The sequence below is a fragment of the Prionailurus viverrinus genome, chromosome D1 (assembly GCF_022837055.1).
Source record: "Prionailurus viverrinus isolate Anna chromosome D1, UM_Priviv_1.0, whole genome shotgun sequence".
NCBI lineage: Eukaryota > Metazoa > Chordata > Mammalia > Carnivora > Felidae > Prionailurus > Prionailurus viverrinus.
Genome location: NC_062570.1, coordinates 59199581 through 59216025, shown reverse-complemented (window position 1 = coordinate 59216025; position 16445 = coordinate 59199581). Strand labels below are relative to the sequence as shown.

General features: G+C 41.2%; 1 protein-coding gene and 1 long non-coding RNA gene across 5 annotated transcripts in view; one reads left to right on the top strand and one right to left on the bottom strand.

Moving 5' to 3' along the window:
* Positions 1–1330: 1330 nt before the first annotated feature.
* FCHSD2 (FCH and double SH3 domains 2) overlaps positions 1331–16445 on the bottom strand; it is a 302796-nt gene continuing 287681 nt past the window's right edge. For all 4 annotated transcript variants that reach the window (XM_047824065.1, XM_047824066.1, XM_047824067.1 and 1 more), the window contains 7 exons: positions 13063–13197; positions 7692–7775; positions 7395–7572; positions 6881–7101; positions 5807–5936; positions 5582–5664; positions 1331–3463 (listed from right to left, as the gene is read on the bottom strand). In XM_047824065.1, coding sequence (XP_047680021.1) covers positions 3380–3463; positions 5582–5664; positions 5807–5936; positions 6881–7101; positions 7395–7572; positions 7692–7775; positions 13063–13197 — 915 coding nt within the window. In that variant the 3' untranslated portion in view covers positions 1331–3379. The remainder of the gene's footprint in view (positions 3464–5581; positions 5665–5806; positions 5937–6880; positions 7102–7394; positions 7573–7691; positions 7776–13062; positions 13198–16445) is intronic.
* Positions 12313–15402, top strand: LOC125147094 (uncharacterized). The gene is made up of 3 exons (XR_007145005.1): positions 12313–12389; positions 14621–14706; positions 14975–15402. It is a non-coding gene; the product is annotated as an uncharacterized LOC125147094 (long non-coding RNA).

The following is a 16445-nucleotide window of genomic DNA, read 5'->3' as shown; positions in this document are numbered from 1 at the left end:
TGTGTCTAGAAACTGAACTCATCTAGCAAGAAGTGTTGGATAAGCCCTTAGAAATCATTCCACTCCTTTCAAAGCTGGGGATGCAGCGGCCCAGAGGGAAAGGTCACCCATCAAGTGGTAGCAGGGCTAAAGCCAGCTGACATCCTCCCACTTGCATATCTGTCTGGTTTATGGGTGTGGGCTAGGGTCGAAGGTCAGAGAGGAAAGGGTTCCAGGCAATATGCGGTGAATCTATGGCTTCATTGCTTTACAGTTAGTTCCTCTGATGACGGAGGCCAAAATTTAGCTGTGATGCTGGGGTGGGGCAATTAGCTTAACTCTGCCCCCTTATCACAGACTAAGCCCCTGCTGCCAATAGCAATCTCAAATGTGAACACCTTTCACTAGCAGGGGAAGGCAGAAGATGGAAAGGGTATTGAATGTGGTATTTAATACCTACCTACGTGCACCTACCTTCCCTTGACAACCTTGTGACTATGAGGCTGGAAGAAAGGAGCTCAGCTGTAGATCACTAAAGGTGGGGGAGGTGATGGCGAGGAATATTGGTGTTTGGTGGTGACCACCTGTGCTACAGACTTGAGGTATCCTTCTTGGATCCACAGTGTTATCCTCAAGTTTCTATGAGGATGTTGAGGCTCAGTTCCCACAGTTGTCAAGTGAGAGCCAGGATTGAACTGAGACCTTCTGACTCCACAGTCGACGCTGTTGTCTCTTATGCTGCTGGTGGGAGTGTTAACAGACACAATCATTTTGGAGGCCAATTTGGCAAAACCTAACAAAACTAAATGTCCATATAGCTTTTTTACTTTCAAATTCCATATTTGGGAATTTACCCAATATTTTTACTGGAACAAATTTATAAAGAATCATGTACAAATATGGTAATTTCAACTTTCTAACAGCAAATGGATGGATACAACCTAAACGTCCATCACAATAGGAGGCTTAAAATTGTGATATATCCAAACCATGGAGAATATAGCCTTCAAAAAGAATGAGGTAAACCTACTAAATATATAACCCCACATATGTAAAAAGGTAATGTGTACATGTATGAGTTTTATGTACAGAAAATGTCTGGAAGAATACATATTGCATGTGCCCAGCCCTGGGAAGGGGAGAGCTGTGGGGCCCCTCCCCAAACACACTGAGCCTTCGTCCTCGGTGTGGCTGGCTGGCAGCCAGAGGGACTTAGCCTTTAACTGGGAATTCACTTCCCTCTCTGTTTTATGGTTTAAAAAAGGAGGGCCTAGGGATATCTTTATAAAAAAGCATTGTCTATTTGGAAGGTCTATTTACCTAAATCTTTTTATAAGGAAACTTAGAAAACTTAATTCCATTTTTTTTTATTATTCAACATTTTATACATAATAAATACAAACTTTTTACAGCCACTGTAAAGAAAGCACATCTGCACAGAGGCACTCCCTCCAAGCCTGGCCCTGTGCACTGTGATGCTTGATTACATGTCCTGGAGGGAGGGGTTCTTTTTAAAAAGGAGGCATATTTTTACAACTTTGTTTTTTTAAAATAAAATTAGCAGCTCTTCCAAAAAATATTTTAAAATATAACAAAAGATTTCAAATAACTCTCTGAGAATGTGGAAAATCCAGATTCAAGGACAATTTGGCTAGCTAAAGAGAGAATACAAGACTGGGTAGCAAGAACTGCCTGTTTTAAGCACTTGGAAGATTTTGTAAAGTGCTTTGAAGATTTTTAACATGTCAGAGAACTTTAAAATCTTAAAAAACCACCCTTTTAATTTCTTTTTTAAACTTAAGAATAAGTTTGATAAACACAAAAAGACCTCAAATAGATCAACAGGTTAAGAAATGCAAAAAACGAAACAAAAACCCCAAATTACGGAGAAGACTCGTCGCTGGGTACTGTCACTGAAGTGATCAAATGACTAACTGAAGATTTCTTCAGCTATAACCTGACTTTTGGTCAAAAATCCCATGGGGACATTTGGCGAGCATTTCAAGTTTTAAAGATTCTTAGGAGGGATGGAGTTTTCAAAGCATAATACAACTTTTAGATTAAATTCTGCAAATCTGATTTCTTAAACAAAAACAAAAACAAACCAACTGGCAAAATCCCTTCGTCCCTAGGTTCGGCACTCCCTATCTTCCACAGGAGGTGGAGAGCCGACAGAGCCCTACCCTGGGCCACCTGCCACCGTGAGCTTGCTAGCCTGCGGAGAAAGCTACTCTTGGCTCTCCTTGCGACATGGAGAACTTGTCTTTTCCTTATCAGTTTGCACTTGTGCAGGGTGTGCAACCCTTTAGCCCTTTTCCATGAGAAGCTGGTTTCCATGAGCCACAGGTTGTTCCTCCTAAGGAAATATGTCAGGTCAGTGGGACCTGGGAAACTGCACTTTCGTGGGGGGTGGCCACCGGTCTAGAGCAGCCACAGGCTGGCTGTCAGGACTCGTGCACTGGTTTGGGAATAAAATGATGCGAGGGGCCTCCCCAGCAGAGAAGCTCAACAAGGCAAGTATGTGTCCCCAATTTACCTAGACACTCAGATTCTAAAGGTACTGGTCAGAAGAATATATGCTGCAAAAATTAAGATGAAAAATACCCAAATACAAAAAGAACATTAAATCGGCTCATTTCAGATCTGGAAGTTCCATTTCTGCTTCAGCCGCAGCCTCCTTTCTATTAAGTCTATGTGATGGACAAGATTTGGCTATTAGTTCAGCCCCTCCATATTAGCTCCACTAATACTAAATGAATGTCATAAATATTAATACAAAGGACACTGTTACTGTTTTAAATCTGTTAGTTGTGGAAGAGATGTGCATTAATGAAATTGGCGATAAACTCAGGGCAGTCCACTTTTTTCCAATAAGGTTTCACTTTTCTCGGTCTGGGGACTAACTGTGGGGAGGAGCCAGCCTCTCCTGAAATCCCTCCTTCTAATTCCTTACGTAGCCAACATGATCTGATTAAACTCAATCAGACGAGCAAAAGCCACTTGAAGAAAGATGAGGATCTTTGCCACATCCTTGTGGCCACAGTAATATACTGTACGAGTGCACATGATCAGTTTCTCTGTGACCGTGCCCTGAGTGAGTCCTGGTCTTGAGTCTCATATAAAAATGGACCACTGTCAGGCATGAGGGCTGTCCTCCTCTGCTTCTAGGGCCCGCTAGGATTTGTGCTATGGTAGGAGAGATGACATAGAAAATGACAACAAAAAAAGGCACAAAATATTCAAAACGTGGGAGGAGTCCACCAGGCCACCCGGTCACATAATCCTCCTTGTTTTTGCTCCGTTCAAGAGTCATCATCATGCAAAGGTGCCTAAAAAACAAGAGTGGCCAAACGCCAAGCCTGGCCTTGATTGTAGCAGTAATGGATGGGCAAACCCATCATCACACCAGTGTGATTTCCACATCCTCAATCTTCTCTGCTGGCCTTCGGTGGTTCTGTGTAGGTGGAGGGGGAGCTGCCCGGACCTGAGCAAGGAACAAATACATGGATTGTTAGCTCCCTGATTCAGTGCTTGAAGCATCCAAACCCCAACCAGTCATTTATCCACAGACATGGGTACCCCAGGGATCTCACAAATGCTTTTAACATGAAAGCGTGTGCTTCCAACGTAATTCTCACTATTTCCCACACCAAGGAGTTAACTGTTCTGATGAAATGTGGAACCCACAAATCAGGGTCTTGCCTAGGCTGAAAGCTTCGTGGGCACAAGAGTCACTGTAGCTCCAAAAGGCTCATCCAAAGCAAAGGCCTGGAGGTGGAACCCAGAGAGAGCAATGCTTGGGGAACTGAAAACCTTTTGGCCTGTCTTGGAAGGAAAGCTGCAAGAGATAGGACTGGAGATGTAGCTTGGGGTGAAGTCATGAAGAGCCTCATTAAGCCACGCTAAGGAAATCTGAGCTTTACTCTGTAGGCAAAGAGGAATCTTTGGTGGAATTTTAAACAGCAGGAGCAGATATGTGAAAGGATGACTAGGATAATAGTTTGGAGAAAAGAGTGGAGGGCAAGAGTGGGCAATAGTGTAGGTAAGACAATTTAGGAGGCTCTTGTAGTCATGTGAATGAGAGTTGATGTCAGCCTGACCTAGGAATTGGGGGGGGGCATGGGAGGAGTGGGGCAGGGAGGAGAGAAGTGGGAGTATTTGATAGAGGTCTCCAAGGTACATGTGGCAGGAATTGGTGATGACTTTGTGGGAGGCAGGGCTAGAAAGCTATCAAGAGTGAGGTCAGAGCAGTGGTAGAATGGGGGTTCCACTCACCAAGCAAGGCAATATGGAAGGAGTGTGTCTGGCAAGGTGGATAATTAACTCGTTGCCGAGTTTTGGGGCTTTGGTACATATACAGTGAAATGTCCACAAGGCTGAAGCTCAGGGAAGAGACTGGATTGGCAGTTATGAGACTAGGGGTTGTCAGTAAATAAATGGTTATCAAAACCATGGGAGTAGATGAGATTGTACGGGGAGAATGAGAATGAATTTAATGACTTCAGGAGAAGCAACCCATGGACAGAACCCTGAGAAGCATCAGCAGAGATGGGCTGAAGCAGAGAAGCCCATACAGGTCAATGAAAAGGAAGGGCCAGAAAGTAGAGAGCAAACCAGGAAAGGGCAGTGGAACAAACTGGCTCACTTCTCATTCTCACTCTTATCCACCAGTCTGTGTCACCATCTTGCTTGAACAACTGCTCCAGTCTCCTAATGGCTCCCATGTCCCTTCTGCCACCTTCCATTCACTCTCACTTAGAAGCCACAACAATGTTTCAAAATGGAAAACCAGTCACATCACTGTCCTACTTACAACTTTGCAATGGCTAAGAACCAAGTCCTTAACAAGGCACTCAGTACACATCTGCTGAATTAGCCAAAGGAAGTGAGTGGTTCAAGGAATGGTGTCAAATGCTGATAAGCAAGTCAAGGAAAATAAATGTACTGGATGAGTGTGGGAAAGTTATGACCTTGGAAGGGCTGTTTCACGGTGAGGTGGTGGGGTAGAGTGAGGGATGAGTAGAGGTGATTATTTGTAAGAGATTCTCCTTGAGAATAGAAGCTCTTAAACCTCAAAAGGACATGAAGTATATCTCATTTCATCTCTGTGTTCCTCACAGAGAGAAATATAAGCTTGGAAAATAATTTATCAATAAATGTTTGCTGGAAAAAAACTGCTTGTTTCACACTTAGACCACTTTAATGCTTGCTACAATTTAAATACACCTTTCATAGCTATCTCACCATAGCTCAGTAAAAAAAACTACCAGTCTAGACTAGACCTTCCAAGATGTGTTGAGTTTTTAAAAATTATTTATCTTGAGAGAGAGAAAGAGAGAGCACTCGAGCAGGGGAAGAGGCAGAAAGAGAGGGAGAGAGAATGCCAAGTAGGCTCTGCGTGATGCTTAACTGACTGAGCCGCCCAGGTGCCCCTGCGTGTATTTTTACAGACTTCATTTTCAAGAGCTCTTTTTATCTTCCCAAACTCATATGATCCTTGCGTGGGGGAATCAGCATAACACAGAGGCCACAGGGAAACATTAACTGCTAACTTTCAATTTGGAAGAACTGCATTCTATAACAGGTAAGATAAGAGACTTACGGGTCGCAGTTTGCCATATGAGGTCTCAGGAGTATGCCTTGGTGCCTGTGAGCATCCCGGCGATTCGGTATGGAAGCTGTTTTCTAAGGGAGGGAATCAAGCAGCTCGTTTTATTTGTGTTGTTGGGCAATAAAAATGCTAATAACAAATCTGTTTGCTCTTCAGGTAAACATGTGGATTTCTGAATAAAAATGTATTTAGATCCATGCCCAGGAAAACCCTTACCATTTGCTGAGGGAGAGCGTGGGAAGTACTGGGAGCTCCTCTTATCGGGGCTGGGGTAAGGGCTGCTGGGAGGCTGGTCATACAGCGGCAGTGGAGGCAGGGAGCCTGGTGGCTTGGGGGAAGGAGAGATCTGCCACAAAGGAAAGAGGTTACAAAGTGCTCACCTCAGGAAGCTTGAGAGGCAAGTTGGCTTCCCTAATTCAGACATGTTACTTTTCTCTGCAGCTAAGTTATGACTATCAACAATTTTGGTCAGCCTCATCAGAAGCACATGAACTTAGAATAACCACCACAAATCCCAATTTTGTGATGCATTTAACTTTTTCTCCTCAGAGAGCTCATTATACTACTGATTTTAGTCAAACCATTCTCTAGAGTTCTACTGAAAACACACTAAATCAGTCAATGCAATAAATCTAGTGAAGAAAAAAAAGGGGACAAATTATATTTTTTTGTGTTAAGAAAATAATTGGCTGTTTTCGACTTCCCCAAATTTTGTAAATGTCAGACTAAGTGTTCGCAATACCACATACACAAGATGGGGAGACATGTTCCTTATGGTCCTGGGCCTGCCAGACCTGCTATGACAGATCTGAATTAGGGTTTCCCGTAAAGGCAAGTTTTGCTATGATCAGCTGAGCCTAGAGCCATATGAGTATAATGGGGCTCTGCCATTAGTCCTCTGAAATGGACTGGCAGGCAGGCTCTGACAGTGGTGGATAGAAAGCAGTGTTTTTACTATATAAACTAACTGCAGAGACAATAAATTCCCTCTCTGGCTTCTTTCTCTCTACCAAACCACTTTTTTGTATGTCACATACAACTTATCATTTTGGTTAACTGATTCAGAGAAAAGAAAGTGGGCAAATGGAGGTGTTATATGGCCATTACCCAAGAGCCAGGTTGATGAGTCTCTGCTTTTCCAAACCCAATTTTTTGCATAAACGTGGCAACCGAGGACTGGAGTGGGGAGGTGGGGCTGAGATTGCAGCCTGTGTTTGCATGGGTCAGCCACCTCTTGGGAGTCATTTTCTTTAACCACCTTTTAATTCAGCTTTCTCCCCTCTCATGTACCTGAATCTCTCTCATCCACGGAGTGTCACCATTTTCTGAGGCTGAAAGTTCTTCCACTAGCACCGATGGGAAGACTCCAATCCGCCCACTGAATTCCCCTTCCCAGAAGCCATCGTCATCCTGGTTTTCTTTGTTCAGGATTCGGATGATTGCCCCCTCAGGAAAGGATAACTCATCATCTGTTTGGCCCTCATAGTCATAAAGTGCTTTCACGAAACAGACTAGGTAGGAAGAGGGAGAAAATGCAGTAAGAACACGGACAGCCAGGTTCCTTTTGCAACCACCCCTATGCTCACGTGGCAACTAAAAGAGGATCATACAGAGTAATTTTTTTTACTCACTGAAGATCAACTTCAGGGTTCTACCCTACAGGATAAATGTGACCAAATTATGGAAAATATATCATAGAATAGGAATAAAGATATGCTTTTTAACCTACGGAAGGCTGACTCCAGGGCAATACCGTTTAGGCCAAAATGTGACCAAATAAAGAGTGCCTTGTTTCAGTCTTTACCACTGGCATCTCCGTTGAGGCTGCCTGAAACGAGCTCGGCCTCCGTGGAATTGCTGGATGTGTGTGACCGACTGTCCAAAGCAGCCAAGGACTGCAGCATGCTCAGTAGACTGTTCGAGGTGGGAAACTGTAGGTACTTTTCTGGCACATAACCCACTTGGCCAACTTTATTTCGAGCCTGAGTAAAAGACATGTGACAAAATAGGTTTGCACACACAATCTGGACAGGGCAAAACAAGAACCAAAACAAACTCCTAAAATGTCACAAGAAGGGGCGATATGAGCAAAGGAATATACCTTTACCCAGTCTTCCATATCTCCATCTTCAATCACTTCTAACACCTCATGTTCCTCAATGGTCAACTCATCTGGTTGAGAAGCCTGCAATGTAGGATGGTCATGGACAAAATTAAAAAGGTTAGATAAAGAGCAGATGTGCGCTGATCGTAACAAAAACTGGGGATCAAAATATTGAAATGATTTTGAAAAACATACCAAACATAAAAATTTAAGTGTTGTAAAACTATCGTAATGAGGTGAAGTTTTACTTTAAAAAATTAAACAAAATAAAGCCACAGCAAAAACTGGAGAAACGGAATCCTCAAGAGACAATCAGGTGCAGTGAACATAGCACTCTGCTGGAAGCAGGGGACCAGGGTTCCAGCTCCAGCTTGTTTCTATTGGTTATTCAACTTCTTGATGCCTCCATTTCTTCAAAATGACAATCCTGCCATTCTGGGGAGGATGAGGGAGTCAACGTGGGATGAATAAGCTGAGAACCATGATGATCTGTGAAGCACAGGCACAGGAGCAAGCGCTGAATTAGAACGGCACCCGAGGGCTACCATGGAGGCGCAGGCCGTGAAAATGCAGAGAACTATGTACATGGATCGGATGACAGCTTGAGCAGCGCCTAGAACTGATCTGGAATCACTGTGCGATAAACAATGGCCAGGAGAATTAGAGTTGCAGGAAAGAAAATGGCTGAGATCGTCCACAATTTGGATTTATTATGCTCTAACTTAACTGTGGAGAATGGGCTGATCCACTTAGATGCTTTTGTACAGGCTGCTAACTGTGATGGTTTTATGGTCTCTGACACAGGAGTTCAATAGCACTGGCCACCCAGATACTGCTCCCGAGACTGCAGAATCTGAGCGCAACCTCTAAGGGGCTCAGCAGAGAGGCTGGAGAGAAACCGTGTGGCTTTGTTTCCTAAAGAGACTTGCCTGTCACATGTAACAGGGCGGGGCCTGCTAGCATCTTCTGGTTCTCTGGTGAGCAGTCTTAAGAGCATTCCCCAAGTCCCAAGATTAGTAACAACTATATAACCAAACTGTAAGATCCTACAGTTTTTCAAATCTCACAATCTCAATGTGTAAAGTATCTCCAGGTTACACAAGCATAAAGTAAGGCAAGAAAATGGGTCACATTACTAAGCTTCCTTTCCCATTTTGTGTACATTATAATACTTTATTAAACCCAGATTCTGGATGTTGCCATAGCTGCTTGAGATGTTAAAATAGTATTGAAAATGGCTGACTAGTCACAGAAATACTCCAGGACCAGAATTTTAAGTAAATTACCTCTGATCTCAAAACATGAGGATAAAAGGCTCATTGATTCATGATAGCTTTTCCAGTGGGATTTCTTCACTAATCCAAAAACATACTATGCTTTGACTATGCCAGGAAAAGGCACCCATATAACAAAAACATTTTCCTTAATTCCATGGTAAGACTTAAAAAGTAACAACACAACATGACTTCAGTGTGTGTGAGAACCAAAGCAGGAAGGATAAGAACACCTTTAAGTATACCGCTGCCCTTGTAAAAAAGTCAGGGAGGTCCATGCAAGTTGTTCAGTGCTGTTATAGAATATCAGCAGACACCAACCCCAAACAGTAACCAATGCTTCCACTTGACAAGGTCACGTCCTCTGCATGGCAACTCAAGACTCTACAGAGTTTGGTCACCATGGTTTCTCAAAGCTTTGGCCCCATACACTATTGCCTCTTCTCTGAACACACCATGTTATTCCTTGCCTCTATGCTTTTACCAGACTGTTTCTTTTTTCCAGCAGGCCCTGCTCTCTCTTTCCCATCTGGCAAACAGATTTAGATTACTGTGGATTCAAGTCCAGTTTCAGTCTGTTTCTAAGGGCAAGTATCCATAAGATCTCTCTGAGCGTCAGTTTTCTTTTCTATTCCTATTAGAATGTAAGCGCCATGAAGGCAGAGATTTTTGTCTGTAATTGCCCAATGCCATGTCCTCAAGCTTAGAAAAGAACAGGACGGTACACGGAAGGTACTCAATTAACATTTGTTGATTTAATGGGTTTGTTGATAATATCTTCCATATTGAGTTATTAAAGAGATTAGAAAAACATAAATATGGTACCAGGCATACAGTATTTAACAAATGGTAGCTATTAGAATTACTCATGATTTGAGGCCCAGCTCATATGTTTTTCCAGACCACTCCCAAGGAGCTGGTTGCTTCTTCCTTCTTTTGTTGTAAAGCTTTGCATATCTCTCTAATGAGAACTACCATGGCACTCTACTTAGTTATTTGCCCTTGTAGGGTTCCCACTAGAATGACTTATGCAGGGAATGTAATTCTTCTCATTTATCCCAACTGAAGTCAGCAAGTGGTCAGGAAATGTTTTTTAAATAAACACGTGGTCTCACACTGCCCCCTGAAATCCTAATATCCAGGGACGACCAGAACTGTAGAAGCAGCCAAGTCCTCCATTCCCACCACTACCTCTCTAAATTTCCTATTTTCTTTGAAAACAGTATACTTTTTTCTGATTATAAAAATAATACATGTTCACTGTATAAAAGCTGGAAATATGCATAACTGAAATCTTAAGGTACACGAGCATTTTATTCTTCTGGCATAACATATCATTTCTTCTTACATAAAAAAACTTTCATTAATATAATTTTTAATTATATTCATAATATTTTATGTTTACTGTTACGTTATATGAATGGTTAATTTATTTAACAATCCTTTGTTGGATTGCCAACTTTCAGCTGTTATAAAAATAGTACTATGATGAAAGAACATTTTGTGTCCAAAATCATTTTCTATACTGTGATCATTTCCTTAGGATCTATGCTAGTAGGGTCAAAAGTTACGAGCATTTATTTATTTTTGAGAGAGAGAGAGGGAGAGAGAGTGCATAAGCAGGGGAGGGGAGGAGAGGAGAGGAGAGGGAGAGGGAGAGGGAGAGGGAGAGGGAGAGAGAGAGAGAGAGAGAGAGAGAGAGAGAGAGAGAATCCGAACCAGGCTCCAGACTGAGCTGTCAGCACAGAGCCTGACACGGGGCTCGAATTCATGAACCATGAGATCATGACCTGAGCCAAAGTTAGATGCTTAACTGACTGAGCCACCCAGGTGCCCCAAAAGTTATGAGCATTTTTAATCTAATCCTTAAATATAATGTTTCTTTGTCCTCACTAGATTAACCCAGGCCTGCTTTGCTGGTCTGGACTATGGGAATCACCATTAGGCTTACAGTTCATTTCTATTCTAATCTATCCCATATAGCATCTATACCACGACCAGGGTTTACCTTCTTAAAAGCCCAATCTGATTTTAGGACATCCAGAGGTCCCTACCAGCCAGGATAAAAGTCATACTTTAGTCTGGTCTCCAAGGCCCTTTACTCTCTGATAGCAAACATCTTTATTTCCAGCTGCTCTAATCCCCACACTTGATGCTCACCCACCACCGAATGTAACATTTCCTGAACATCCCATACTCTCATCAAACTGTGTCTCTTATCTTTTATTCTTTTTGCTTAGAAGGTTCTTTCCCTTCTCACCGTATCTAGTAAGATCTTACTCATGACATAACTGAAATGCCACCTCATCTATGGAATTGCTTCCAACTATCACAGGAAAAATTAGCCGTTTTAACCCCTACTATAAATGTTTTCATACGTACTCTACTTTTCAGCTTAATATTTATTCCCCCCAGACTATCCATCTGGGGAGGGAGCAGGAATTGTGTCCACTAATTCTTGCATCCCTGAAACATATCACATACTGGGCACTGAGTGACTGTTCAGTGATTAAATGATTAAACAGATTTTTATAGTCCAGTTTACTATAGAGACATGCCTGGCATATGTCAATAGAGGGGATGTTGGATGGATGTGAGCTATTTATAATCACTCAGACACTCGGGACCCTCTCCATTAAGGGACCTTAAATTTTAATTCTGGAACTTCAAAGTAAATATCATACTGACACGTGAGATGGGAAAACATTCCCAACCCTACTTGTATAATACTCTAGAACACCTTTCTAAGTATCTCAGCAGAAGATTTGAAATTTTCAAAAGATTATCAAAATAGCTTATTTTGAAAAAGAACTCCAGCCCTTTTAGGAAAGAGGAAGTATTCTTTTTTTTTTTTTTTTTTAAGTTTATTTATTTTGAGAGAGAGAGAGAGACTGAGAGTATGTGTACACAAGTTGGGTAAATGAGAAGTCAGTTATATATTTAGGTGGTCAGGGGAGACCTGAGGAGAGGCTCCATTTGAGCTGAGCCTCAGTGAAGGGCAGTACGCAGCCAACCAAGATTTGGGGAAAGATGTTCTAGGTGGAGGGAGCAGTGAGTGCAAAGTTGTCAAGTCAGGAAGGAGCATGGTGCCACAGTGGCTAATGTGTGGTGACTGGGCTGGGTAGGGAAATGGTCTGACATCAAGTTAGGGAGACTGTCAGGGGCCAGATCAATCTGAACACTATAGACTCTAGTGAAAAGTCTGTTTTTCTATGTGTGATGGAAAGCTTTTAAGAGGTTTTTAGACAGGGGAATAAAATAACCTCCTTTATGTGTTAAAGATAATTCTGACTGAAAAGTGGACAATGGACTTTTGGGAGGGAGGCAAGTATGCAGAAGGCTACCAATTATGTTTTTTTTTCTTTTACAGTAACTGAAGCAATGGCCTAGACCAAGATGGTGAAAGGCGAATGGGCTCAGGGTATGTTTTGGAGGTAGCATCAAGAGGGTTGGTCAATGGACTGATGAGGGGAGTGAAACTCAATTTATTTTGTGTGAGTAAAAAGTTTATGTGAAAGCAGGGCAGGGGTGAGAGAGACTAAGAACTATTATACCAAATCAAGTTTGGAAATTCTGGCATCTTTTTATCCAGGTCCCTACTTACTATGGAAATAAGAGGTGGTCATATTAAGATTAGGAAATGTAAAGTTTAACAAAACTGCTTTGTAAAACAATTTTCCTTTAATATCAAGTTTGAGCGTCATCCTAATGGAGGGTCTGTGCCAAAGCAGGCAACTGATAATAAGAGTAAGATTTCTATTTACTGAAAATTTACTAGATGCCAGGCACTATGCTAAATACTTTGCTATAAAGTGTTATTTCTAATCTTCAAACTAGCGCTATATATTACCTCCATAATAGAGATAAGAAAACTGCGGCTCACAGAGACGAAGGGACTAATCAGTATGGTCATATAGCTTGTAAGTGGCATTTTAATCCAGGCAGTCTGAGGTCAGAGTCTAGACTGTTCACCACTATGTTATATTGTCTCTAATATTAACTGAACACCAATTTTAGGGCTAGGTAGATATAGTTATGTGTGTCTTCAGCACTGCCACTATTTCAAATGAGCACTAGGTTACAGAAATACACACCTTGTAGGAATAAACAACTTTGCAGGTGAGTGGATAATTTCTTAAGGTGCCAGAAGGGCTGGAACTGCTATCGTCAAAAACATCCATGTTGTCTTCAAACTCTTCTCCTTCTTCTCTTTCGGGGTCTGCATTAAGCTGAGGAAAATTAGAAGCCATTAGTTACCTAGCTTGCTTACTTCAAGAAAATGAGTGAAGCAGGAAAAAACACTTAAAACCTGACTGTTTCAAACATTAATTACTTATTCAACTGCACAGAGAAAAACGTATCTATTCTCTCTTGCATTTTTCATGTTATGAAAGGGCCAAGTTCTTTTTTTTTAAGATTTTATTTTTAAGTAATCTCTATAGCCAACACGGGGCTTGAACTCACAACCCCAAGATCAAGAGTTATAATGCTCTATCAGGCCCTCTGAAAGGATCAGGTGTTTTTGTTTTGTTTTTAAAAACCAGGAGTAAAATGTCATTCAAATACATAAATGTTTATCCTTATCAGTATCCTTTCTCTTTTCACTGTTAAATACTAATAAAGACATTTTACCATTAAAAAAAAATGTTTACTTACTTTTGAGAGAGAGTGAGCAAGCAGGGGAGGATCAGAGAGAGGATCCGAAGGAGGCTCTGCACTGTCAGCACAGAGCCTGATGCGGGGCTGGAACTCACGAGCTGGGATATCATACCCTAAGCCAAAGTTGGATGTTTAACTGACTAAGCCACCCCGGTGCCCAAAGGCCTTTTACCATTTTAAACTGATCATACTGGGAAACGTTAGAAAGATTTCTAAACGCTATCCAAGGATGTGGAGAAACAGGCTTTCCTCTACCATTGGTAGAAATGTAAACTGATATGGGGTGCCTGGGTGGCTCAGTCGGTTAAGCATCTAATTTCAGCTCAGGTCATGATCTTGTGGTTCGTTGAGTTTAAGCCCTGCATTGGGCTCTGTGCTGACAGCTCAGAGCATGGAGCCTGATCTGGATTCTGTGTCTTCCTCTATCTGACCCTGCTCTGCTCACAGTCTCCCTCAAAAATAAAAATAAGAAGAACACTGAAAAGAGTTTTAGAAAAAAAAAGTAAGCTTATAATCCTTAAAAATATAACAAAAATAAACCCTACTGAAATTAAAAACAAAACATACCACTTGATCTAGCAATATCACTTTTGTGAATATACTATGGAGAAATAAAGGATCAGGATGTAACACTATAGATCTTACTCGACTTACAATGGCATTATGTCCGAAAAACCTCATCATATGTTGAAAAATATCCTGAGTTGAAAATGCATTCAATTACCCTACTGAACATTATAGCTTAGCTTAGCCTAGCCCACTTAGGGCTTACATTAGCCCTTACACTTACACTAGCCTCCAGTTGGGCAAAACCACCTAACACAGAGACTATTTTATAATAATAAAGTGCTGAATATCTCATGTAATTTATAGATGGTCCCCAACTTACGATGGTTTGACTTATAATTTTTTGTTTTGTGATAATGCAAAAGTAATACACTTTCAGTAGAAAACATACTTTAAAATTTAAATTTTGATCTTTTTCCGGGCTAGCGACATGGTACAATATTCTCTCGTGGTGCAGCAGCAGCAGCAAGCTACGGCTCCCAGTCAGCCACAATGTCACAAGGGTAAACAAGGTATGCTCACAACCAGTCTGTATCCGTACAATCATTCTGGGGTTCACTCTCAGTACAGTATTCAATAATTGGGTATAACAAATGTATTTACCTAGAGTACTGTCCATGATACTGAAGTACAAATAGTATTTATATGAACACAAATATCTGACAGGGGGAAGAAGAATAACACAACAAAGACTGGAAATAGAGATGGCTGTTTTTAATATCTCTCTCTCTTTACAATCTGAACTATTAGAATAAGCATGTCTTACTCTTTTTTTTCAAGTAGGCTTCATGCCTGGTGTGGAGCCCGGTGTAGGGTTTGAACCTATGACCCTGATATCAAGACCTGAGCTGAGATCAAGAGTGGGTGTTCAACCAACTGAGCCACCCAGATGCCCCAAATATGTCTTACTTTTTAAAGTAAAAATCTAAAAAAGAGCAAACAAAACAGGCAAAGTTTCTTTGTTTCTAGCTACATATAAACATCTATTTAGCTACTTTTTCATATGTTCAAACATCCAAAGGCACAAATGTTTACACATTAAAGATACAAGAAATGGATGGTCAGAATCAGGTCTCACAATAGACCGATTAACTGAAATATCAAATATCTACAACATGCTGAACACTGTGCTAGGCTCTTAGATATGAAATGGAGGACATGGTTTGCTTTGCAAAAGCTCATACTCTAGAGTGGAGAAGCCATCACAACTAAATGCTGAGTGCACAGGGGGTCCTGTGAATAGGAAGGTCAGAGAAGACTTCCTGGCATTCAGTGAGTTGCAACGTAGAGGCCTCCTATACAGTCCACTTTTACTTTTTAGTGAATTAAAGTGATTTCTATTGAGCACTAATGTTTAAAACTGACTCTATTCTTAACTGCTATTTCCCTAATAAAATTCTATAGAAATGTGTGTGTGTGGGGGGGAGTGTTCTAAAAGAATAAGTAGCACATATTTCCTGTCAAATGTATTGCCTACACTTCATGAGTCCTTGTAATATTCTCATTTTATAACTATTATTGGAAATTCTTCCCAGCTGAGTCAGATAATCATGTGCCTCATCTTACAAATAATTTCATCTATGGTCAGTCAGGTCAATGACAAAATAGGCTCAAATCATGACCTTTCAAATCATCTCAGGCTATGATTCCGTTGTTCTCCAAAAAGGCACTGTGTCATATAAAAGGTGAGGATCACATGCTAAAAACTGCCATAAAATGTAAACATATCTACACAGAAGATACTGCTTTCATACTCTAGTAAAGGTTATAGACGTTAAAAAAAACCCACAACTGTGGGCATTGAAACAAAACAACACAAAACACCCATATATCTATAAAAACTAAAATTAAAGCCAGTGTGGGTAGAACACATTTCCAAAAATATAGAAGGAATGTTAATATGCACTGTGCTTTGGCACTGGGAATCAATCCAAAACATTTTATCTTGGCAACACTGTTTGGTACTAAACATTCCTTTCTTTCCCCTTTATTTTGAGTCCATTGTTTGAGTCTCATAGAAGGGAATGAAAGGTTGCAGTGACAGCAAAAGGGGTCAGGGCCATGTGCTTTTGCATGGCTCCAGAAGCTTTCCAAAGTATGTCACTGTGGAACAACTTCTGCCTTTTCCCTCTTCCACCCTCTGTAACCTCGCTGTTACAATATTTTCTTGACCCAGCATTTCTAAAATCACATTCTTCCTCTGTTTCTTAACAACTGCTCTCTTAGCCCTTTTCCTTCCTGTCACCTGACA